We start from the raw sequence: 24,904 nt of genomic DNA, 5'->3' as shown, positions 1-24,904 counted from the left end.
GGTCTCGCTCTCGCTCACCATCGGTGTTTACCGCTCTGCGTTTCCCGAGCGGAGCAGAAGAGTGGAAGAAAAAGCAGCGAGCTGTGAGACTGCGAGCAAAGAAAGTCGTAGGTTGAAAGATCAGAAAGTAACACCGGGAGACTCCGACATCACCCGGCTACACAACGCTCCGAGGCTCCGAGCTATCAGCTGACACCATCAGCGTGATGCACGAACGCCACACATTCCGGGAGCTCCGCCTGCGGCCGTTAGCTTCCGACCGCCATGTTCCCCCCCAGCAATCTTGAGATGTTGCCTGAGCATAGTAATTTTTACCCCTACACTATCCAACACTTACCCTACTGTTGCACCCCATGGAGTTATAATAGTAATTTTTACCCCTACACTATCCAACACTTACCCTACTGTTGCACCCCCTGGAGTTAGAATAGTAATTTTTACCCCTACACTATCCAATACTTACCAAACATGCAATGTAATGTTATGCATTGTAAGGGTATGCGTTGTAAAGGTATTACGCGTTGTAATGGAATACGTTGTAAATGTAGTTTTTAAAATTTCGTTGTAATGGCATGCGTTGTAATGGAATGCGTTGTAAAAAATACATTGTAACAGTATGCGTTGTAAAAGTGTGCGTTGTAAAGTCATGCATCCCCCTACACACTCATCACCAGCAGGCTGGACTACGGGAATGCCCTCTACGCCGAAGTCAACAAATCTCTACTCCTCAAACTCCAGACCACCCAGAACGCTGCAGCCAGACTCGTCCTCAGCGTCACATGACAAGACCACATAATCCAGTACCACTGGCTCCCCGTCGAAACAAGAGTGCCTTTCATGCTGCTCACATACGCCTACCTAGCTCTCCACAACACCGGACCCCAATACCTCAACAAAAGAATCTCATTCTATGCGCCAAGAGAAAGCTCCGCTCCGCTGACCTAGCCTTGGCCAAAATCCACTGCATCCACAGAGCCAGACAGGAGGCAGATCCTTCTCCTACATCACGGCCAAGGCCGCCTCAGCATGAGACGAAGCCGTACACTGCAAGCATTTGGGAAGAGCCTCAAGACCTGGCTCTTCAGATGACCTGAGCTGCTCGAATCCCTCCTCCCTGCCAGCACCTTGAGACCCTCCCTGATGAGTAGTGCACTCTAAAAATCCCTGATGATTGATTGATTGAAATGAAAAGATGCAGTAATGAGCTTTCTGAGCACTGAGTAAATTGATTGTTATGCATGACTTGCTATAATGAAAATTGACCTTGAAATATTAACTTCATAATGGAAACTGTCAGCAATGCTCAAAATGGCACTTCGTCAAACTGGTATTATTGAACATTACTATCACATACTAACAGATCATAATAGAAACTAGCAATTATGTGGTATAGATAACTAGTGAAATTAATGGATTTCAATCAGCAATGAAAAATTCAACCAACTCAAGAAGGTCTTTCTTGCCCTTTAGCAAGATTGACTCATTGTTTTCAATATTTTGTTAGGAGTATGCCAAACCAAATAAGGACAGGGCAGGCACAGGCACGTTATCATGGTGCTGTAGGGAAAAAATGGTGAAACTTTTCAGGTTTAATGATTTTTTGACAGAGAAATCAACAGGGTATATGGGCCTTCCAGTCTTTATCAGGCACGAGTACTCAGCTATCTATGAAGTAAGCTTTGAGGAAAACCTATGTCTTCATCAAGTCTGCATAGGAATATAGATTTTTAATTAAAAAAAATAAAGCTGAAATAAGTTTTCCCACATCGTGAGTCAACAAAACATCTCCCTTCTGGCAGGGCTTGTGACACACTGTTTTTGACAAATAACACCACTGAGCTTCCATAGGGTATTATTATTAGAGATCAACCTAGGATCAGTATGTTTAAGATGTAGGTACCCTTTGATTAGGAGTCACTGCATCTTGTTATTTGTCCATTTACCTAGGTTGACAGTGTACAGGGCTACTGCCAGGACTCCTTGATCTCTAATGTGCAGTGTTGTGTCATCTGTGTAGCAACTCCTTCTTAATGTTTTGTCATCATAGTATTGTTGATGTGAAATATTGGTGAAGGACTACATTTGAAGCCACATCATCACTGCTACCCTTAATCAGAAATCTCCAAGCCACCATGAAAGAAGAATATAATGGGGATGTGCATTGGGTCACAAGAGGTCATCTGTCAGTGCATGATTCTCAATCAGATGTGCTTTGTGACGGAAAGAAGAGTGTGAGATGGGCCTCTTACTAACAGTTAACTGGAAAACTAGAAATTAAAACCTTCTCTCAGAAAGACAAAGAGAGCTGTGCAAGAGTGAGAAAGTTACTAGGCTTTGCCCTGATATGAAACTAACTCTACCTAAATCCTATTAGTGGTTGAGTGTTACTGCTTTGTTAGAAAGTCTGCTGCCACATTCAAGGAATGCATGAATTAATCTAAACCAATGGTGATTGTTCGGACCACATTACCAATGGCAATCATTTGGGCCACAACTCCATCCATTGTTTTTCACCCACTAAGTTCTATGTAAAGATCAGGAATATGGGAAACAGTTTGTTCCAGCTCCAAAAGGAACACTTCAGCTCACACGCCCAGGCCAGGTACCCACCAGATGGGAAGACAAGCAACCCCAGGCAGGTTCTGACCTACCAGTGTGATTAATGTAGAAGAGTGAGCATTGGTCCTGCATCTGGGTATATTTTTGTTATGAGCTTACATGTGGGATAAGTAAAGAATGCCGCACAACCATTCTGGAAGGGAATGCCCTATCAAGAATGTAAGGGGTGTTAGAACCCTGAGGGCGATAGTTGCTGGAGGAAGTTCATGTGGGCAGACCTCTCATGAATGGTTGGTAGATGAATTCGCTGAAACAGAACTTCTGAACCCATCAATAGAGTCCGGGAGACATTATCTTAACAAGGTGGAAACGACCTGACTGAGAGGGGACAGGCATCCTGGGTAACCAAGCTCCCCTTAATACTTGGGGGCCCATTACGATGTTGGGTGGATTGCCTCCGCCAGGCTGGCGGTAGCCACCGCCGGCCTGGCGGAGGCAATACGCCCGTCATCCATTCCCGAATCCCCCCCCGCCATATTAGTATGGCGGGGGGACCGCGGCGGACGGAAAGACCGTTCGCCGCTTTTCCGCTCGGTCACCTTGCGGCCGGGGCGGAGAATGTTTAATATGGTGGCAGTGTCTCATAGACACCGCCAGCCATATTAGTATGGGCTGTCAGTTATGCCTTTCACGGAAAGGCATGCGGTCTTCACTGTGGGGGTCCCCTGTGGGCCCCCAGAGTGAAGGAGGGGTGGGGCTGCACACGGGGGGTACCTGTGGTACCCCCCCACATTTGCATACACAAAGCGGCAGGCACCGCGCAGTGCCTGCCGCTTTGTTTATGCAAATGCTAAAATGCATTTCTAGCATTGTGGCAGGCGGTGCTGAGAGCACCGCCCGCCACAATGCTAGAAATGCAGGATGTGTTAGAAAGGCAGGATGTGCCCGCCACTGTGGCGGGCACGTCCTAATGCCCCCCACGGGACCCCCGCCCTTATGGCGGGCGGTCCCAATCCCCGCTAGGATGACGGGCGGACAAAGTACGCCCGTCATCCTAATGACCCCCCTGGTATATTACATATGAGTGATGCTGCTTTGGGAACGCTTTTATGATGATCGCATGATACCTGCAACGGTAAACAGTCTAAATATCTACTTTTTTATTTCGACAGACAATAATATCGAGTTAAAAATTTTGGAGGGACAGAATATCGAAATCAAGAATATCGACGACCAGAATATCGACTTGAAGGTAAGAGATAATGTTTTTGTTAATATCCAAGTTAGTAATATCGATAGCAAAAATATTGATGTTACTAATTTCGATATTAATATTAGTGTTAGGTATTTTATTATGTATTTTTTATGTTTGTTTTGATAATTTTTGTTAATTATTGTACTAATTCTAAAATATATGTATTACATTTTTAGAAGTTAGTAATCATTTATTTAAGTCAATTATGCGTTTTAGTACCGTAGTGGGTTGTGGGTTTATAGGTGAATAGGGTGGGAAGTAATTTGATTATAGTAAATTAATTAAATATTTTTAGGAACTATTAAATATTTTAAAATAAATTTTGCGTTTTAGTTCTCTAGTGGGTTGTGGGTTCATAGGGGAATAGGGTGGGAAGTAATTGAATTGTAATTAAGTACATTTTTAATTTTTATTTATTGGTATTGATAAACATTTTTATGTTAATTAATTATTAATTGGTAATTAAGTTTTTATTAATTGGTAATAATATTAAGTGGAATAATTTGTTATTGAACTGTGTTGTGAGGTTATAGGGTAATAGGGCGGGAAGTAATATTAACACTTTTTTTGTGTTGAGTATTGATAATTAAATCATTGTTAGTCAATTATTAATTGCTAATACATTTTTAATAATAATACTTTTTTAAATAATTGTTCATTAATTATTAATTCGTAATTACATTTGATTTTTTATAATGTATTGGCATTTATAAATAATGTATTGTTAATTAATTATTAATTGCTAAATGTTTTTTAATAAACATTGTTTTTGGGTATTGATTTTTTTTATTTTTTATTTTATTTTTATTTGTTAATACATTTTTAATAATTAATATTTAATTGTATTTATTTTAATTGTTAACTATTTATTCATTGGTAATTATTTATTGGTATTGGTAAATAATTTGTGGTAATTTAATCATTAAATTGTTATTTTTTACAAAAACATTATTTTAATTATTAGTAAGTTATTTTGACCCCTATGCTATCCAACACTTTCCCTACTGTTGCACCCTCTGGAGTTGGAAAAGTAATTTTAACCCCTAAGCTATCCAACACTTTCCCTACTGTTGTACCCTCTGGAGTTGGAATAGTAATTTTAACCCCTACTATATCCAACACGTTACCTACTGTTGAACCCTCTGGTGTTGGAATAGTAATTTTAATCCCTACGCTATACAACACTTTCCCTACTGTTCCACTCTCTGGAGTAAGAACAGTAATTTTTACCCCTACACTATCCAATATTTACTGTTTTAGTTAATGTGGTGTCTAATTATTTTTAACATTATTTTTTAAATGTTGTTATATATAGTTTTTCTATTTCTATTTATATTATTGTTGTATGTGTATGTATGTATTTATAATGTATAAAATGTTTTTTAACAATTTATAAGTTATAAGAGTAATTAATTGTAAATATTATTACGTATATATATATATATATTATATTTTATATGTATATGTTTATTTTTTATACATGATATATTACTTATAATTTTAAATACATTTTTACTATGTTTATTTTAATAAAATGTATTAGTTATTTAATTATATATTATTTTTAAACATTAAAAAACGATATTTTTTACAACATTTTTTTTTCTCTATATTTTTGTACTTACCTTAATGTAGATAGGACTTCGATATTTTCAACGTTGGTATTCTGTCAGTGACTCACCTGCATCACGTCATTTGGACTAGCTGACCAGCGTAATCGTGATCGGCTCTACCTGGCCTAGTGGAGGTGACAGCTAGGTTGTGGTGTTTTCCTGGTGGCATCACTGCGGCCTACTGGTAGTATTTAGGCCGTGCCTTGACTGCACTTCCTGGTGTGAAGACATCATATAGGCATTTGGAACCGCATCTCTCATTGCGGCCTACTCGCGCCTGACTCGCGATCCCTGGAGGCACATTTGTTGACGACATACAAGTTGCGTGCTGTAATGTGCTCTTTCCATCTTGCTTTTGGATAAAGCCCATAGTGCGGTGGAGTGTAGCCGAGTTTGCTACCGTGATGTGCCAACAACTTGCATTGTGAAGGCGGGGTACGCCTTCAAAGCCCGTATTACACTGGAGTGAAGCCTCGTTTGCAGCCATGACGTGCCATCAACTTGCATTGTGAAGGCAGGGCGAGCCTTCAAGGTTTGTAAGATATAATCTGCAGTTGTGCCTGAGTAAATACTATTACTCCGAGTTCTTGATCATGCTGAGTCCAATTTATGTTCATGAGGGAATTCCTGGTCACCTTGCATAGTACCCAATATTGACTAATAGTCGCTGTTCTTCACAAGTTTACAGGTGAAGTTTTTTTTATATTCTTTATGAAGAAAGAGTTACTAGTGAATAGTTCTTGAGAGTGTTTTGTCCAATTGCTGTTCCTCAGGGAATTCGTCACGCATTATCAGCTGACAATCGCATATCATCACAAGTTTGCAAGGGGATATTTTTGAGTAAGCCAAGAGAACACTCTCAGTGGAAAGTGCAAAGTCAATCAGTCATTTTTATTGATATTCTTTCAGGGTATATTGTGTAACGTGCCATAGCGTAATGTTACATACAAAATGTCATCACCATTTACCTCCGCCTCCTGTATTTTTGCCTGTCAAGGAAGATCCTACACTGCCCTGGAAAAGATGGAAAAATGTATTCAATTCTTATTTGGTAATGGTTGGGTGTGAGAGGCTCTCCGCTGTCAGGAAGCAGGCTGTGCTTTTACATAACTTGGGGATAGAGAGGTGAAATATTCATGACAGTCTGAATATCATACTTGTAGATAATAAGGAGGGTGATGTTGGGGATGTTAATGGAATGTCTGCGCTTATGACGCACCAGTTTGTGGATGAAAGAGATGAGCGATGTTCCGCCATCTTCTGTGCGCAAGACACAAATTTTGGAATCAGTCAGCAAAGAACCTGCTCAGGTTGATTTGATGGCCAGGGCGAAAAAGGAAGAGAACCCTATGACTGACACGTCTCATCACAAAGGGGTAAGAATTAAATCATGTGCCAATTCTGGCCATGCTGCAAATTGTCACAGGTGTTATTCTAGAAACTCTATTTGCAGAAAATGTGGAAAGAAAGGTCATTATGCTAGGGTTTGTTAGGAGGAGAAAGGGTTTGACAAAGGGGTCGATTCGATTTCTGAGGAATTGAGTGTGGTTCTAAATGTGAAGGCATGTATGGATGAGGTGGACACAGATCCCATTGTTCTGCCTGAGTGGTCTATAACTTTGGATGATAGAGAGGTGAAGGTGTTGGCAGACTCAGGTCACCTCACACCATGGTGGGAGACAAGAATCGGGACAGGGTGTTTGGGGACCGGCACATTTTCCTCATTACACCTGACATCGAACCTGTGAGTTATTGTTGTAATACAATTGATGTCTTGGGTTACAGAGTGATGAAAATAAGGTTTCATGATGAAGAAGCTGTGGGGAATGTTTATGTGGACAAGCATGGTGACAATCTTTTGGGTTGGATTCACTGGAGAGACATGGGTATCGTGTTGAATCCAAATGGGTTGCAGCAAGTTATGATGCTGTCAGAGGGAACATGAGGACATATTTATAAAGTTCCCAAGGTATTCGGTAGGAAGCTGGGCTTTCTAAGCAACTTCAAGCATAACATTGCACTTAAGAACTATGCCACACCATGCGTGCATAGACTGAGGAAAGTTCCCAATCTTATTATGGAACCATTGAGAGAGGAGATCCCCAGATTGACATCGGAAGGGGTTATTGAGGAAATAGAGCCTGCTAAGTGGTTGGCTCTAGTGGTGTTAGCTCTGAAGGGCAGGGATAAACACATTTGGATGTGTGTGGATCTTAGAGGGCTAAAGACACACATCTGGGTTGGTTGTCAACCACTTCCCAATATTTCAGAGTCATTGACAATGCATTGAGGGGCCAGTGTGTTCAGTGTGTTAGATTTATCATCTGCAAATCACCAGATGAAACTGCATGATAGTTCCCGGCACCTCACCTCATTCGTTACCCCTTTGTTTGTGTATCACTTCATCAGGATGCCATCTGGGCTGGCATTGGCAGCCGTGTGCTTCCAAAGGGTGATGAAAAGAGTGTTGGAGGGGATGGGCAATATTCTTGTGTTTCCAGGATGACATTTTGATCCATGGCAAGAGTATGTTGGAGCACGATGCCACTCTGAAAGTTATTCTGAGAAAATTGTCTGAGGCGGGACTCACATTTAAGAGTGAGACGTGCAAGTCCTTGGTGATGTTGGTATCGTATTTTGGTCACACCATAACAGTGGACGGTGTTAAACCCAAAGTTAAATTGTCTGACTCCATTCTGAAGGCACTTGCTCCACTGGATAAAGATCAAGTGAGATCTTTCCTTGGAATGGTGGAGTTTTACTCCAAATTCATTCAAAACTTTTCCAGTGTAGCTCAATCCATCAGGTCCATACTCAGGAAGGGAAGCGGGACTGAGTGGACGGGAGAATATAGCTTTGCATTCAAGACGATTAAGAAGAATATCATCACAATGCCCACCCTGGGACATTTTGATGTCAAGAAAAGAACCATTGTAATGACAGATGCTGGTCTCAGAGGGTGAGGGCGGTACTGTCCCAAGTCAGTGGTGGGGTAGAGAGCGTCGTTGCCTGTGCTGCACGTTCTCTCAAAGGTGCTGAGAAACAGTACTCTGTGGTGGAAATGGAGGCTTTGGCATGTGTATGGGCAATAAAAAATGTTAGATTCTACTTATAGGGTTAGCTGTTTGTTAAGGTCAATAGTACAACTACTTGCTACAAGACAGGCTGATGATGTGACCCATAGGACTAAAGGATGGGAGGAGGGGGTGAATTCAATTTCTGTGTAGAGCATATCACTGGAAACAAGAGCAGTGTTGCAGACTGTCTGTCTAGGCTAACTGTCTGTGGGTAAACTAGTGTTTAGGACTGCCAGGAGCCCAATCACATAAGTTGGGGGCGAGGTGGCCATTCAGGAAGAGGAGTGGTGTGAAGCAAGAGAGTGTGATGCTGAGGCACAATGCCTCTGGGGGTTCATTGTGAAAGGATGGCCAGTTTATAGAGCTGTTCCATAGAACTTGTTGGTTTACTGGGATGTAAGAGAAGAGTTAAACTGGACTAGGGATGACCTGTTCAGGGGGGGAAGAGTTTTCCCTCCTACTAAACTGAGGGAGAAAGTGGTGAATTTGGCTTATGAGGGTCACGTGGAAAGGAGCCTAACCAAGGCCAGACTGAGAGAACTGTATTGGTGGCTGGGCATAGACCGTGAGGTCGAGGAGGTGGTGAAGGATTATGATTCTTGTACTAAAAACAACAAGAGCAAGACTAATATCAATGCATCACTGTCAGAGGTTGCTGTTCCCAGTGAACCTTGGAAGAAGCTTGGGCTGAATTTTGCCAGGCCTTTCTATCTGTTACCTTAGAATGAGATGCATGCTATCTTGCTTGTTGACTATATGTCTAAATGGGTGGTCACCAAGTATGTGAAGGTGTTAGATACCAGGGTGGGGATTGACTTTTTAAAGTCAGAGATTTTGAGAGAGGGGATCCCTAATTGCATTGTGACTGAAAATGGGGTCAAAGTGACGTCCCAAGAAATGCGAGAGTTTTTGAAAGGGTTGTCCATTGTTCATCACCGGCCAGCGTTTTATTCACCCCAAACCAATAGTTTGGCAGAGCGCATGATTAGGTTGGTCAAGTCATGTGTGCAGAGGACGTTAGATACTAGAATGCAGCCAACTCAAGTACTAGATTAATTGTGGTGGGCAAACTTCAATGCTCCCAATTTAGTTCATTTCAAGTCTCCTTTTCTGTGGATGAGAGGTAGGATGGACAACACTAAGCTTAATCCTGCCTGGATGAATGGAGTAATCCATAATGCTGGAGGGATGATGGATAGAGATGATTTGATCAAGCACATGGCCTATGGTGTGGTTTTAAAGAAAAGTTGCCGAATAGATATGAGGAAGGTTATGACCAAAAGAAGTGTGTGAAAGTTGTACCCTGGACTGTTGTTGAACTGTTTCTGGTGAAGAGACCAGTGTTTGTTCGGAAAGGGACATCAAGATTCATTGGTCCTTTTGCCATTAGAAAAGTGAAGAAGAATGTAGTAGAATTGGAGAATGGTGATGTGTGGAGTACGTCCAGCTTGATTAGATGGAAGAAACCAAAACGCTGTATTCCAGAGGAGGAGAACAGTAATCCTAAACCAGAGTGCTAGATCTGTAGGAAGAACAGGGTGATGGAGTTATTATGAGATGGGAAAACCTTAAAGGATAGGTTATGTTGCACTTGTCGAATATGGGTTATGTCGAACCTCTACATTATTTCAGAGGTAGTTTACCCTTCACCAATTGCATCTGTTTTGTTATGCTAATGCAATGGCTGGGTATACTGCTACTCCTGGTGGTGTCATCAAAACTGTCAGAGCATTATCATTGTGTACATTTGTTTTTATTTATCTTATTAGGGGGGTCGTGATTGTATATATTGTTGTGTTATGTTATGTAAGAGGGATGTGTTATGTTCTTACCTGTGAGATAAGTAAAGAATGCTGCCCAAACATTATAGAAGGGAACGACTGATCAAAAATGTATGGGGTGTAAGAACCCATAGGGGCAACAGCTACTGGGGGACATTCGTGTGGGCAGTCTGCTCTTGAGTGGTTGGTGGATGAATTCTCTAGTAAAGAACTTCTAAACTCAAAACTGGAGTCTGGGAGACATTATTATCTTAACAATCTGTCATAGATAAAGAGTCTTCTCCAAAAAGCAGGAATGTGATAAAAGGAAAGATTGAATTAATCTCAGTCATTGACAATCACTCTTGGTAGGTTCACGGTCTAGCATTTTTCACACATTGTTAGAAAGTGTGTTATTCTGCAACAGGGCACTTCACAACAAGTGTCTCTAACTGATAGATGCTGAAGAAGGCCTGACTGAGAAAACACTGTGAACACCAAAAATCCAGCGATCTAGCACTCCGTCTGAGATGGAAGAGAGCAGCAGGCAATCTTATTTGACCCCTCAAGGTCACAGCTGGTGCCTTGAGTCCTTGCTGCTAAACTCAAGTGCTGTGTGACCCTTCTAAAATGGACCACTCACTGCCTTACTAAACAAAACATCAAAAGTTGTCAGTGTCTTTGCTTGTAGCAGATTTCAGTCTTTGAAAAATCTTTGATGGAGCAGCCAGCAAAATATCCCCGAATAGGCTAGCAGATAAAGATAACTGAGCTGTCTATTCGGACAACATTGAATCATGGAACAGATACATACTAAATTGGTGATTTGACCAGAACATTCTGCAACCGTCTACTTACCCTTTCAGCCTGCAGATTTAGCTTGTCATAATTAATGGTTCTTTCTTCCCAGTTCTTGATCCGTGGAAATTTCTGCACTTGGATGGGAGCATCCATGGTGGGCCTGGATAATGAAAAATCCAAGGGGTAATTAAAAGCATTGGGAAGCTTCAGCTACGTTGACTCTCTCAAATGACCACTGCCTCTTGAGCTTCTTACTGACACTCTATGATGATGATGTCTACTGGTATGTCAACCATATGCTCTTATACTCAACATAGTACTTAATAATGAAACACATCTATCAGTACCACCTGTCAGACCTCACAATTGCCGCTTAAATGGAAAGATTATTTTTCCTTCCTCCTCACCTATACCCTATAAAATGGCTACATATCCAATTCCTTCTAGCAGAGGTTGCTTTTGATACAGTATCTGTTCTCTTTCTTTTCCTGTGTTGAGGGGGGCATGTGGTGGGTATTCTTGGTAACCATGCCCAGGCTGGCAGGGCCACTGCTGGCTGCGGAAGGCTGAGTTAGATATCCATTTCAGAAGATACTGACACAGTGGTCTCCCCTACTATAGTCTTACTGGATACACTTTCTGGATCAATTTAGCTCTCAGCAGGTGAATTTACTTCTAATATGATTAAAATACAGTCTACTTGTGTACAGTTAAGTAGCTAGAACAGTGTTACTATCCCTTTCCCTTGTTGCCTATTTTTGTAGTGGCAGTTTGCTAGAAATAATTTATAGATTGTCTTTTACTCCTTTTCTGATGACTCTGCTCCACAACTCCCTTCAGCTATCACCCGCCAATTACCTGGTTCCCGGAGTAGTCATTTTCTATTTAGAGCACTGTTCAACAGTGTTCAGACCCTCATTCCTAACTAAACAGGTCTACAATCTGCCTGTAGGAGCTCTGGTCAGTAATAATGCCATCATTGAGGTGAAACGTTATGCAAGGCTATTAACTCTTGACTAGCTGTACATGTCCTGCAGCAGCTCCGTTTTATCTAAGACATACAAAAATGATGTATACACTACTAGCACAAAAAATAAGCAAAATAAATAATAATGGAAAATCATCCTTAAATGGTGGATGCCAATTGGTGCAGCAATTACTTGGGTAGCAATAGCATGCATCTTTATCCCACGAGGATAACAGTTTAGGTGTTACACTGGTAAGCAGTGATAGTTTACTATACGGAACCCAATTCTTAACAAACATTTAACAAACATTGGCAATGCCAACAATTCTGGCTTATGAATTAACAGGCCTTTTGGTTCAGTGATGGATTTAAGGCACTGAATAGTCATCATACATGCACTCTATCACTCATCTTTGCATTCATCCTCTGACACAACTGCAATAAAACACACACCAACTCAACAACATATCCACAAAACCTTGAACGAATACAAATAAAAAAGAAAAATGCTGCCATATAAGCATGGTAGACATATGCTTGGTATAACTAAAGTAAACATAGCAGCAGGTGTCTGTATTGCAAAGATATAGGCTATTGTTCTATTGAAGTGCAAGCATGGCTGCCACATTTAAAACTAAAGTGTTAGCCACCATGGAATGGTAAAACAATAATACACCATGGGCAACAGGATTCCATAATAGTCTCCTCGTTCAGAGGAAGTGGCCCGATCAAATGAGCTTCCCCTGCCTAGAGAGCTGTAATGTCTTCTTAAAGAGCTAGCCAACCAGCTGTGACACTAAAGTGCACTAATTTTCAGGTGGATGTACACATAGGATCAGTAAATTCTGTCATTCACAGGGCAAGAGAGCCAATGACTGATGCATAGTGACTGAGCCATTACCCCATGTAGTTCACTGTCATGACTCAAGTAGAGTGCAAATGACACTAACACAGACCAGTTTCAGAACAGAGCTGACCCAAAGGCCATCTATCTATGTATATATATATATATATATATATGTATTTCCTGCTGTAGGTTTGCTGTACAGCATAGTATGTAGTTTTGCATCTTTAACATAGATGGTTAAGTCAAGGAAGTTCACAGAAGTTGTACTTATGGTACTTGTAAATCTTAAATTTAAGTGGTTGACCTGAAGCTTTTTAATGAATTCTTTTCATGCCTGTGGATTGTCTGTTGAGCAATGATTTAGAGAGCTCTCCTTGGGCTAAGGTGGAGAGAAGGTCTCATTTAGAGATGTTGGGTCTGCCTGAGTGGGCTTGTGTGACCACTCGGTGGTCTATAGCAGCCAGTAAAGGTGTTCAATAGGTCCTGGAGCCTGAAAGTATGGCCTAGGTACCTGCCTTAAAGAGAAGAGGTAGGGGGCACAGGAAACCAGCCCCCATAGTTCTCGGGGATCCAGGAGGAGGCAGACCTTGAGGGGGATGCCCTGGAACCTACAGGGGAGCAAGTGGCCGAACTGGGGGACCTGCTTGAGCTGACTCATTGGCTGCAAGAAGGAGGACCCTCCAGGAAAGAATTTTGTGAAGAGCAGAAAAAGTTCCCTTCTCTTGTGGGTTTGCGGCAACAGGCCATAAGCCAGGAAGCAGGTGATCAGTCTGGGTCACATTGGATCTACTGGGAGAATGACCTCCTGTACAATGAGCCTAGGGCTGCTGAGCCTGGGTCAGTCCATGTGCTGTCCAGAGCCTTCCTACTGGGTTTGGCTCATGATGTCTCCTACTTGGTGGACTTGCAGTCTCCCAGGAACCCTTTGCGGGTCCTACATGTCAACCTCCTGAAGCCCAACTTAGAAAGGGCTGAAGTGACCATGCTCCTAGCGACAGATGCTGGAATAGAGAAGGAGACTGAGCCTCTTCCTGACCTCCTGTCTACAACAGAGCAAGATGGGTCAGTGGATGGTGTAAACCTCTCTTCCACCCTTACCGCAAAGCAGCAGAATGATTGTCGCCAACTGTCGGGACAAATCTCTTATTTGTTCTCCCTGGTTCCTGGTGTCACTGAGTGGTGCATCCATGATGTAGACACTGGAGACAGTCCCCCTGTTAAGCACAAGGCTTACAGAGTGACTGAGAGGGTCAGAGCATACATCAAGGAGGAGGTCTCCAAGATGTTTGCCTTAGGGGTGATTGAGTCCTCTAACAGCCCTAGGACCAGCCCAGTGGTCTTGGCCCCAAAGGCTGCTGCGCCTGTTGCCATACCCAAACTCTGGTTCTGTTTGGACTACAGAGGACTCAATTCAGTCACCAAGACTGATGCTCACCCCATCACCGGAGCTGATGAGCTCATTTATCGGCTAGAGGCTGCATGGTACCTCAGTACATTTGATTTGATGTCTGGGTACTGGCAGATCGTCTGAACTGATGGGGCTAAAGAGAGATCAGCATTCTCCACACCAGATGGGCATTACCAATTCTGGGTAATGCCCTTTGGAATGAAGAATGCCCCTGCCACCTTTTAGAGCTTAGTCAACCAGGTGTTGGCTGGACTGGAAGATTTCAGTGCTGCCTACCTGGATGACATTGCAGTGTTCAGCACCAGTTGGGAAGAACATCTGCGCCACATCTGGGAAGTGTTGATGGAGTTGCGAAGAGCAGGCCTCACGATCAAGGTGAGTAAGTGCCAGATCGGGCAGGGTTCTGTGGTTTACTTGGTGCACCAGGTAGGAAGCGGCCAGGTGGCGCCCCTACAGCGCAAGATTGATACCATCCGGGCATGGGAACCCCTCAAAACCCAGATGCAGGTGAGAGCCTTTTTAGGACTCATGGGGTACTACAGGAGGTTTGTCAAGGGGGATGGCAACATTGTTGCACCCTTGATTGAGCTCACTTCCAGGAAGCAGCCCAAGAAAGTGAACTGGACTGACACCTGTCAGAAAGCTTTTGACGCCCTGAAGACTGCCATGCGCACAGCACCCGTGCTTCAGGCGCCTAACTTCTCAAAGGAATTCATTGTCAAAACGGACGCTTCAGAGCATGGTGTGGGGGCTGTTCTTTCACAGATAAATGAGGAGGGCCAAGACCAACCTGTAGCCTTCAACAGTATGAGGTTACTTCCACGGGAACAGAGGTGGAGTGCAACTGAAAGTGAGGCATTTGCTGTGGTCTGGGCACTGAAGAAGTTGAGACCATACTTGTTTGGGACTCACTTCCGGGTTCAGACAGACCACAGGCCCCTCAGATAGTTGATGCAGATGAGGGGTGAGAATCCAAAGTTGTTGAGGTGGTCCATTTCCCTACAGGTGATGGACTTCACGGTGGAACATCGCCCTGGTACAGAACTTACCAATGCTGATGGTCTGTCCAGATTTTTCCGCCTTAGTGAAGAGAACTCCCAAGAGGATGGGTAGTAGTACCCACATTCAGCTGGAGGGGACACGTGTTAGACCTGGTACCATTGGCGTTAGTCTCCCTTCTATTTTTCCCTGTTGTCTTCTCTGTTTTTTATATGTTTTTGCTGGTTTTAGATTCTTTGGGCACTGTGCCACTGCTATTCAGTGCCACAGTGTGAGTGCTCCCTATTGTAAATGGATTAGTGACTCCATGATTGGCTTATTTGATTTACTTGTCAGACACGAGTACAGTAGATCAAATGCTGCTAGTGGGCTTGCGGTACAAAAGGGGGTGGTGATGGACGGAGCATCTGAACCAATCAAACACTCACACCAAGTCAAAAGATCTGGGTTTGATCCATCACCGTTCTTTAGCCCACTCTGCCACCCCAGTTCAGACATGGCTATATGCAAATCAGTCTGACCCTGTGCCTCATGGGAACAGTCCAGCCCGAACTGCCTAGCCATGCCTTCCCTGGACCGTAAACAAGCTTCCGAGGACCGGTTTCTGGCATTCCAGCCGTCTTCTGCCCGGCTTGCTTGAATCCAGTGGCAAAGTGAGCAAGGGACTCATGTCTGAGCATACCCTGCCACACTTATGGCGGCCAAAGCGGTACAAAAGGGGGTGGTGATGGACGGAGCATCTGAACCAATCAAACACTCACACCCAGTCAAAAGATCTGGGTTTGATCCATCACCGTTGTTTAGCCCACTCTGCCACCCCAGTTCAGACATGGCTATATGCAAATCAGTCTGACCCTGTGCCTCATGGGAACAGTCCAGCCCGAACTGCCAAGCCATGCCTTCCCTGGACCGGAAACAAGCTTCCGAGGACCGGTGTCTGGCATTCCAGCCATCTTCAGCCCGGCTTGCTTGAATCCAGTGGCAAAGTGAGCAAGGGACTCACGTCTGAGCTTACCCTGCCACACTTATGGCGGCCAAAGCGGTACAAAAGGGGGTGGTGATGGACGGAGCATCTGGACCAATCAAACACTCACACCCAGTCAAAAGATCTGGGTTTGATCCATCACCGTTCTTTAGCCCACTCTGCCACCCCAGTTCAGACATGGCTATATGCAAATCAGTCTGACCCTGTGCCTCATGGGAACAGTCCAGCCCGAACTGCCAAGCCATGCCTTCCCTGGACCGGAAACAAGCTTCAGAGGACCGGTTTGTGGCATTCCAGCCGTCTTCAGCCCGGCTTGCTTGAATCCAGTGGCAAAGTGAGCAAGGGACTCACGTCTGAGCATACCCTGCCACACTTATGGCGGCCAAAGCGGTACAAAAGGGGGTGGTGATGGACGGAGCATCTGAACCAATCAAACACTCACATCCAGTCAAAAGATCTGGGTTTGATCCATCAGCGTTCTTTAGCCCACTCTGCCACCCCAGTTCAGACAAGGCTATATGCAAATCAGTCTGACCCTGTGCCTCATGGGAACAGTCCAGCCCGAACTGCCAAGCCATGCCTTCCCTGGACCGGAAACAAGCTACCGAGGACCGGTTTCTGGCATTCCAGCCTCTTCAGCCCGGCTTGCTTGAATCCAGTGGCAAAGTGAGCAAGGGACTCACGTCTGAGCATACCCTGCCACACTTATGGCGGTCAAAGCGGTACAAAAGGGGGTGGTGATGGACGGAGCATCTGAACCAATCAAACACTCACACCCAGTCAAAAGATCTGGGTTTGATCCATCACCGTTCTTTAGCCCACTCTGCCACCCCAGTTCAGACATGGCTATATGCAAATCAGTCTGACACTGTGCCTCATGGGAACAGTCCAGCCCGAACTGCCAAGCCATGCCTTCCCTGGACCGGAAACAAGCTTCCGAGGACCGGTTTCTGGCATTCCAGCCATCTTCAGCCCGGCTTGCTTGAATCCAGTGGCAAAGTGAGCAAGGGACTCACGTCTGAGCATACCCTGACACACGTATGGCGGCCAAAGCGGTACAAAAGGGGGTGGTGATGGACGGAGCATCTGAACCAATCAAACACTCACACCCAGTCAAAAGATATGGGTTTGATCCATCACCGTTCTTTAGCCTACTCTGCCACCCCAGTTCAGACATGGCTATATGCAAATCAGTCTGACCCTGTGCCTCATGGGAACAGTCCAGCCCGAACTGCCAAGCCATGCCCTCCCTGGACCGGAAACAAGCTTCCGAGGACCGGTTTCTGGCATTCCAGCCGTCTTCAGCCCGGCTTGCTTGAATCCAGTGACAAAGTGAGCAAGGGACTCACGTCTGAGCATACCCTGCCACACTTATGGCGGCCAAAGCAGTACAAAAGGGGGTGGTGATGGACGGAGCATCTGAACCAATCAAACACTCACACCCAGTCAAAAGATCTGGTTTTGATCCATCACCGTTCTTTAGCCCACTCTGCCACCCCAGTTCAGACATGGCTATATGCAAATCAGTCTGACCCTGTGCCTCATGGGAACAGTCCAGCCCGAACTGCCAAGCCATGCCTTCCCTGGACCGGAAACAAGCTTCCGAGGACCGGTTTCTGGCATTCCAGCCGACTTCAGCCGGCTTGCTTGAATCCAGTGGCAAAGTGAGCAAGGGACTCACGTCTGAGCATACCCTGCCACACTTATGGCGGCCAAAGTGGTAGAAAAGGGGGTGGTGATGGACGGAGCATCTGAACCAATCAAACACTCACACCAAGTCAAAAGATCTGGGTTTGATCCATCACCGTTCTTTAGACCACTCTGCCACCCCAGTTCAGACATGGCTATATGCAAATCAGTCTGACCCTGTGCCTCATGGGAACAGTCCAGCCCGAACTGTCAAGCCATGCCTTCCCTGGACCGGAAACAAGCTTCCGAGGACCGGTTTCTGGCATTCCAGCCGTCTTCAGCCCGGCTTGCTTGAATCCAGTGGCAAAGTGTGCAAGGGACTCACGTCTGAGCATACCCTGCCACACTTATCGCGGCCAAAGCGGTACAAAAGGGGGTGGTGATGGACGGAGCATCTGAACCAATCAAACACTCACACCCAGTCAGAAGATCTGGGTTTGATCCATCACCGTTCTTTAGCCCACTCTGCCACCCCAGTTCAGACATGGCTATATGCAAATCAGTCTGACCCTGTGCCTTATGGGAACAGTCCAGCCCGAACTGCCAAGCCATGCCTTCCCTGGACTGGAAACAAGCTTCCGAGGACCGGTTTCTGGCATTCCAGCCGTCTTCCGCCCGGCTTGCTTGAATCCAGTGGCAAAGTGAGCAAGGGACTCACGTCTGAGCATACCCTGCCACACTTATGGCGGCCAAAGCGGTACAAAAGGGGGTGGTGATGGACGGAGCATCTGAACCAATTAAACACTCACACCCAGCCAAAAGATCTGGGTTTGATCCATCACCGTTCTTTAGCCCACTCTGCCACCCCAGTTCAGACATGGCTATATGCAAATCAGTCTGACCCTGTGCCTCATGGGAGCAGTCCAGCCCAAACTGCCAAGCCATGCCTTCCCTGGACCGGAAACAAGCTTCCGAGGACCGGTTTCTGGCATTCCAGCCGTCTTCAGCCCGGCTTGCTTGAACGGTGATGGATTAAACCCAGATCTTTTGACTGGGTGTGAGTGTTTGATTGGTTTGGATGCTCTGTCCATCACCACCCCCTTTTGTACCGCTTTTGGCCGCCATAAGTGTGGCAGGGTATGCTCAGACGTGAGTCCCTTGCTCACTTTGCCATAGGATTCAAGCAAGCCGGGCTGAAGACGGCTGTAATGCCAGAAACCGGTCCTCGGAAGCTTGTTTCCGGTCCAGGGAAGGCATGGCTTGGCAGCTCGGGCTGGAATGTTCCCATGAGGCACAGGGTCAGACTGATTTGCATATAGCCATGTCTGAACTGGGGTGGCAGAGTGGGCTAAAGAACGGTGATTGATTAAACCCAGATCTTTTGACTGGGTGTGAGTGTTTGATTGGGTCGGATACTCCGTCCATCACCACCCCCTTTTGTACCGCTTTTGGCCGCCATATGTGTGGCAGGGTATGCTCAGACGTGAGTCCCTTGCTCACTTTGCCACTGGATTCAAGCAAGCCGGGCTGAAGACGGCTGTAATGCCAGAAACCGGTCCTCGGAAGCTTGTTTCCGGTCCAGGGAAGGCATGGCTTGGCAGCTCGGGCTGGAATGTTCCCATGAGGCACAGGGTCAGACTGATTTGCATATAGCCATGTCTGAACTGGGGTGGCAGAGTGGGCTAAAGAACGGTGATGCATTAAACCCAGATCTTTTGACTGGGTGTGAGTGTTTGATTGGTTCGGATGCTCCGTCCATCACCACCTCTTTTGTACCGCTTTTCGCCGCCATAAGTGTGGCAGGGTATGCTCAGACGTGAGTCCCTTGCTCACTTTGCCACTGGATTCAAGCAACCCGGGCTGAAGACGGCTGTAATGCCAGAAACCGGTCCTCGGAAGCTTGTTTCCGGTCCAGGGAAGGCATGGCTTGGCAGTTCGGGCTGGACTGTTCCCATGAGGCACAGGGTCAGACTGATTTGCATATAGCCATGTCTGAACTGGGATGGCAGAGTGGGCTAAAGAACGGTGATGGATTAAACCCAGATCTTTTGACTGGGTGTGAGTGTTTGATTGGTTCGGATGCTCCGTCCATCACCACCCCCTTTCGTACCGATTTTGGCCTCCATAAGTGTGGCAGGGTATGCTCAGACGTGAGTCCCTTGCTCACTTTGCCACTGGATTCAAGCAAGCCGGGCTGAAGACGGCTGTAATGCCAGAAACCGGTCCTCGGAAGCTTGTTTCCGGTCCAGGGAAGGCATGGCTTGGCAGTTCGGGCTTGACTGTTCCCATGAGGCACAGGGTCAGACTGATTTGCATATAGCCATGTCTAAACTGGGGTGGCAGAGTGGGCTAAAGAACGGTGATGGATTAAACCCAGATCTTTTGACTGGGTGTGAGTGTTTGATTGGTTTGGATGCTCCGTCCATCACCACCCCCTTTTGTACCGCTTTTGGCCGCCATAAGTGTGGCAGGGTATGCTCAGACGTGAGTCCCTTGCTCACTTTGCCACTGGATTCAAGCAAGCCGGGCTGAAGACGGCTGTAATGCCAGAAACCGGTCCTCGGAAGCTTGTTTCCGGTCCAGGGAAGGCATGGCTTGGCAGTTCGGGCTGGACTGTTCCCATGAGGCACAGGGTCAGACTGATTTGCATATAGCCATGTCTGAACTGGGGTGGCAGAGTGGGCTAAAGAACGGTGATGGATTAAACCCATATCTTTTGACTGGGTGTGAGTGTTTGATTGGTTCAGATGCTCCGTCCATCACCACCCCCTTTTGTACCGCTTTTGGCCGCCATAAGTGTGGCAGGGTATGCTCAGACGTGAGTCCCTTGCTCACTTTGCCACTGGATTTAAGCAAGCCGGGCTGAAGACGGCTGTAATGTCAGAAACCGGTCCTCGGAAGCTTGTTTCCGGTCCTGGGAAGGCATGGCTTGGCAGTTCGGGCTGGACTGTTCCCATGAGGCACAGGGTCAGACTGATTTCTATATAGCCATGTCTGAACTGGGGTGGCAGAGTGGGCTAAAGAACGGTGATGGATTAAACCCAGATCTTTTGACTGGGTGTGAGTGTTTGATTGGTTCGGATGCTCCGTCCATCACCACCCCTTTTTGTACCGCTTTTGGCCGCCATAAGTGTGGCAGGGTATGCTCAGACGTGAGTCCCTTGCTCACTTTGCCACTGGATTCAAGCAAGCCGGGCTGAAGACGGCTGTAATGCCAGAAACCGGTCCTCGGAAGCTTGTTTCCGGTCCAGGGAAGGCATGGCTTGGCAGTTCGGGCTTGACTGTTCCCATGAGGCACAGGGTCAGACTGATTTGCATATAGCCATGCCTGAACTGGGGTGGCAGAGTGGGCTAAAGAACGGTGATGGATTAAACCCAGATCTTTTGACTGGGTGTGAGTGTTTGATTGGTTCGGATGCTCCGTCCATCACCACCCCCTTTTGTACCGCTAGTGGGCTTGCAGCACTGATTGTGCCACCCACAGAAGCATATTGTAAAGTGGGTCTTAGGCCTGCCATCGCAGAGCTTGTGTGCAGTCTACTACTGCCATGTTAACTTGGTAAGTGCACCCACTTAACAGTCTCTAAACCTTCTCTTTTCTACATATTTACCACCCCTAAGGTAAGCTCAAGGGCAGGGTGCATTGTGAGTAAAGGGTAGGACATGCCCTGATGTGTGTGGCATGTCCTGATAGTGAATTACAGCCAATTTTGCTTTTCATCATTGCAAGGCTACCTGTCCCCATAGGCCAGAATGGGCAGTTTGATTATAACACCTTATAATCCTAACTGACCCAGGGAACACGGTAGAAAAAGGAATTTAGTATGGCTGAACTCAGAATGATAAAATACATCTTTTAGTGAAGTTGGTTTTAACATTCTGTGTTTGAAAATATCACTTTAAGAAAGTAGGTATTTTCTTGCCTAACCATCCAGCCCTCTGCTAGGTTGTGTATTGCATGTCTAGTTTGTGAGTGACAGGAGGGCTTGGGCTACAGCAGTCTGATGAGTCACGGCTGGGCTGAATATGACCTTGAATGCACAGAGAGTGGGGGGCGGAGATTTCCTTTCACTCCTCTGAGCACTCATATAATAGAGAGTAGGGGGAGATTTCCTTTCAGCTACCTGGGCCAGGTCTGTTTTCAACAATGTTGTCTCCACCTCCTACCAGGAAGCTGCACAGAACTGGTCCTGGCTAGGTACAGGCACCCTCTGCCCTCAGAGGACAAAGGATTTACTAGTATAAAATTGGGGCCCAGACCCCAAGACTTTAGATCAGTTCTGGGAACCAAGACAACCTTTTGCCAAGGAGAAGAACCAGAGAATCTGCAGGAGTTGGTCTGGCCCTGTGCTAGTGTGCTATTTTCTGGGGTTGGCCTGCAGTGGTTTCTTTATTGTGAAGGAAAGGAGAAAGACTTTTATTTAAACTTTCATCATCTTGAAAAAGAATCTCCAAGGGCTTGAACTGTGCTTGCCTCCTACTGAAGTCTCGGGGGTACAAGACTTCACCACCAGCTCCCCTCTGAATTTTCTTGCTGGGAATTATGTCTGCAGAAGCCTGCATGTTGTTGGGAGCTGGAAGCGCGACTCAACGAGAAGAAGCGTGGCCCATCCGCAGCTGTTGCAGTCGCATCATCGGAGAAGCCTGTCGCCAAGCAAGGGTTGCCGTCACATCACTGGAGAAGCGTGTCTCTGTAACAGTTGTTTGTCATTGCATCCCCGGAGAACCGTGTAGCCACCGCAAGGGCAGCTGTCGCATCACTGGAGAAGCGTGTTGCAGGGCCTGTCGCGGCTCAGAAGTTCCAGTGTTGCCGCAGGGCCGACGGGCGTGCATGCATTGCATTCACATTGTCGCATTGCATCAAAGACGCCATCTTGTCGCATCGCATCGGATCATAGCATCGCAGCCCATCATGTTGCATCGCAACCGGGACGCACCACGAGATTGTCGCATCTCTTCCTCTCCGGTAAGGAACAGACACATCATCTACTTTGCGCAAGCACTGAGGAACAGACGCATCGCCTCCCTGAAGCAAGGAACCGATACATCGTTCTCCCTGCGAACCTTTTGTTTATCTTGTGTGATGCATCCAAAGGTACTTTGTGAGAAACGTGTCGCATTTGCCATCTAAAGTGAACTGAGTTATTTCTACCATCCTAAAGTCATTTTCTTAATACTTTTTGTCGTTTGGGTCTTGTGTTAAGTCTATATAAAGAATACTTATTTTTATAAAACCTGTGTTGTGTCCATCTGTAGTGTTTTCACTGTATTACTGTATGTGTTCACAAATGCTTTACTCACTGGCTCTGAGATAAGCCTGTCTGCTCGTGCCAAGCTACCACAGGATTGAGCAGGGGTTATTTTAGGAGTGCAGCCCCCTTACTCTGACTAGAAGCAAGGGTCCCTATTTGGACAAAGATGCAAGCCATTGTCAACTAGAGACCCCCAGTTCTAACAGTGCCCAATTATTGTGCAGGATAGGTACACAGACAAAATAAGCCTGCAGGATAGAGGCTTGCAGTAAAGCAGGCCTCTGTCTTTGGGTGAAAATAAATCTAATACTGAGGTCAGACGTTGAAGTAACAAACTAGCACATTGATGACACTATTTCATTTATGCAGAATAAATACTGGGAAGCTGCGCTAAGAGGTGCGGTTTCGCAAGGAGGCTGAATGGTCTGACCTTTGTTACATTCATTCACTCGATAATAAAAATATGTGTGCTCTATGAGATAATACTGTTACATATAGGTGGAACTTAAGGAAATGTGGAATTCAATCTTACCAAATTTTGTGTCTATGACACAAATAGCATTCTGAGGAAATATAAACTTGAAACATTAGTGAAATAGTGAAAGTGGGCAAAGTTCTACTGAATCATAATCAGGCAGGGTATCCTATGTAAAGAAAAATCGGTATTGGTCAGCAGGCACTACTTTAATATTGATCAAGATTTTTCATGGAAATATTACACACCTCTAAAATTGCTAGCCTTCTATTAAAAAAGAAACAAAAATAGATCATAGGTATTTACAAGATCTGGAAGACTTGTCACTTTTGTTCTGCCAATGTCTCTAACTGAAGGGGCACCGGAGAAGATGGAAATGTATTTTTCAAAAAGCACAGATTAAGATTCCACAAAAAATCAAGAATGATTCTATAGGGTTGTTGAAATCATGAGATAAAGCAAATATTTCACAATTTTAGTAGACTTTATGAACTTTTACAAAGTAAGAAATATAATGTGTAGCATTACTCAGTTTGAAAAAAATATATTTGAAAGACATCGACTTTGTATCTTAAAGTGAAAGTTTATTTTGTTTGAATAGATGCCCATTGGCACGGAAAAGTCCCCCGCATGATTATAGTCGTGCACCCCTGCCCTAAGCGCCCCTACTATAATGATGTCTGGATCGCTAATGCTGATCTTTGTTATTGTGGGAGAACATGGATCATGCTTGTGCATTATGACATAGGCCTGTCTCATGGATAGCTGTCTTTTTGGACCAGGAGGGGTGCCCAAAAAGCTACCCTTATAGTAGTTAAATGCTAATATCTTTGCCAGGATTTCACCAGCACAAGCATGGTGGTGGCAGCATACCTTGTAGTGATAGGTAGGAGTGAACATGTCCTTTTTACGTCTCGCCTAACAGGGTGCATGCCTTGTTGCTGGAAGGATATTGTACACAGTAAAGAGCTTGGAGCTGAGCCATTACTTACAATATGCATGCTTGATTGACAGTCATTGTAGCAGCCTCCTAATTGACCACCATACGTATGACATCACTTCCTTTTACTTTTCTGGAGCATGGTCAAAGCACTAATTAATTTTGTTTCATTTGTGTCCTTGAGCTACTGGCTCATTATGTGCACTGCGTTTATCTCTTTACACAAGGGCTTTCAAAAAGTCAGCCCAGCGCCGTTTGGATAAAAATGCTCCTGTAGTGTCAAAAATTTACTTGCTGTGCATCTTATCTTATGTACTATGTCTCTGTAGTAATGTAA

General features: G+C 45.3%; 1 protein-coding gene across 1 annotated transcript in view; it reads right to left on the bottom strand.

Moving 5' to 3' along the window:
- The window catches only part of NOS3 (nitric oxide synthase 3), a 999,469-nt gene that overhangs the window by 796,710 nt on the left and 177,855 nt on the right, over positions 1 to 24,904 (bottom strand). The window contains exon 2 of the mRNA XM_078662772.1: positions 11,123 to 11,225. Within this exon, the coding sequence (XP_078518898.1) occupies positions 11,123 to 11,225 (103 nt within the window). The remainder of the gene's footprint in view (positions 1 to 11,122; positions 11,226 to 24,904) is intronic.

This window comes from Lissotriton helveticus, chromosome 10 (genome assembly GCF_964261635.1).
Source record: "Lissotriton helveticus chromosome 10, aLisHel1.1, whole genome shotgun sequence".
In the NCBI taxonomy this organism is placed as follows: domain Eukaryota; kingdom Metazoa; phylum Chordata; class Amphibia; order Caudata; family Salamandridae; genus Lissotriton; species Lissotriton helveticus.
The sequence above is the reverse complement of the archived record's forward strand: the minus strand, read 5'-3'. Positions and strand labels throughout refer to the sequence as shown.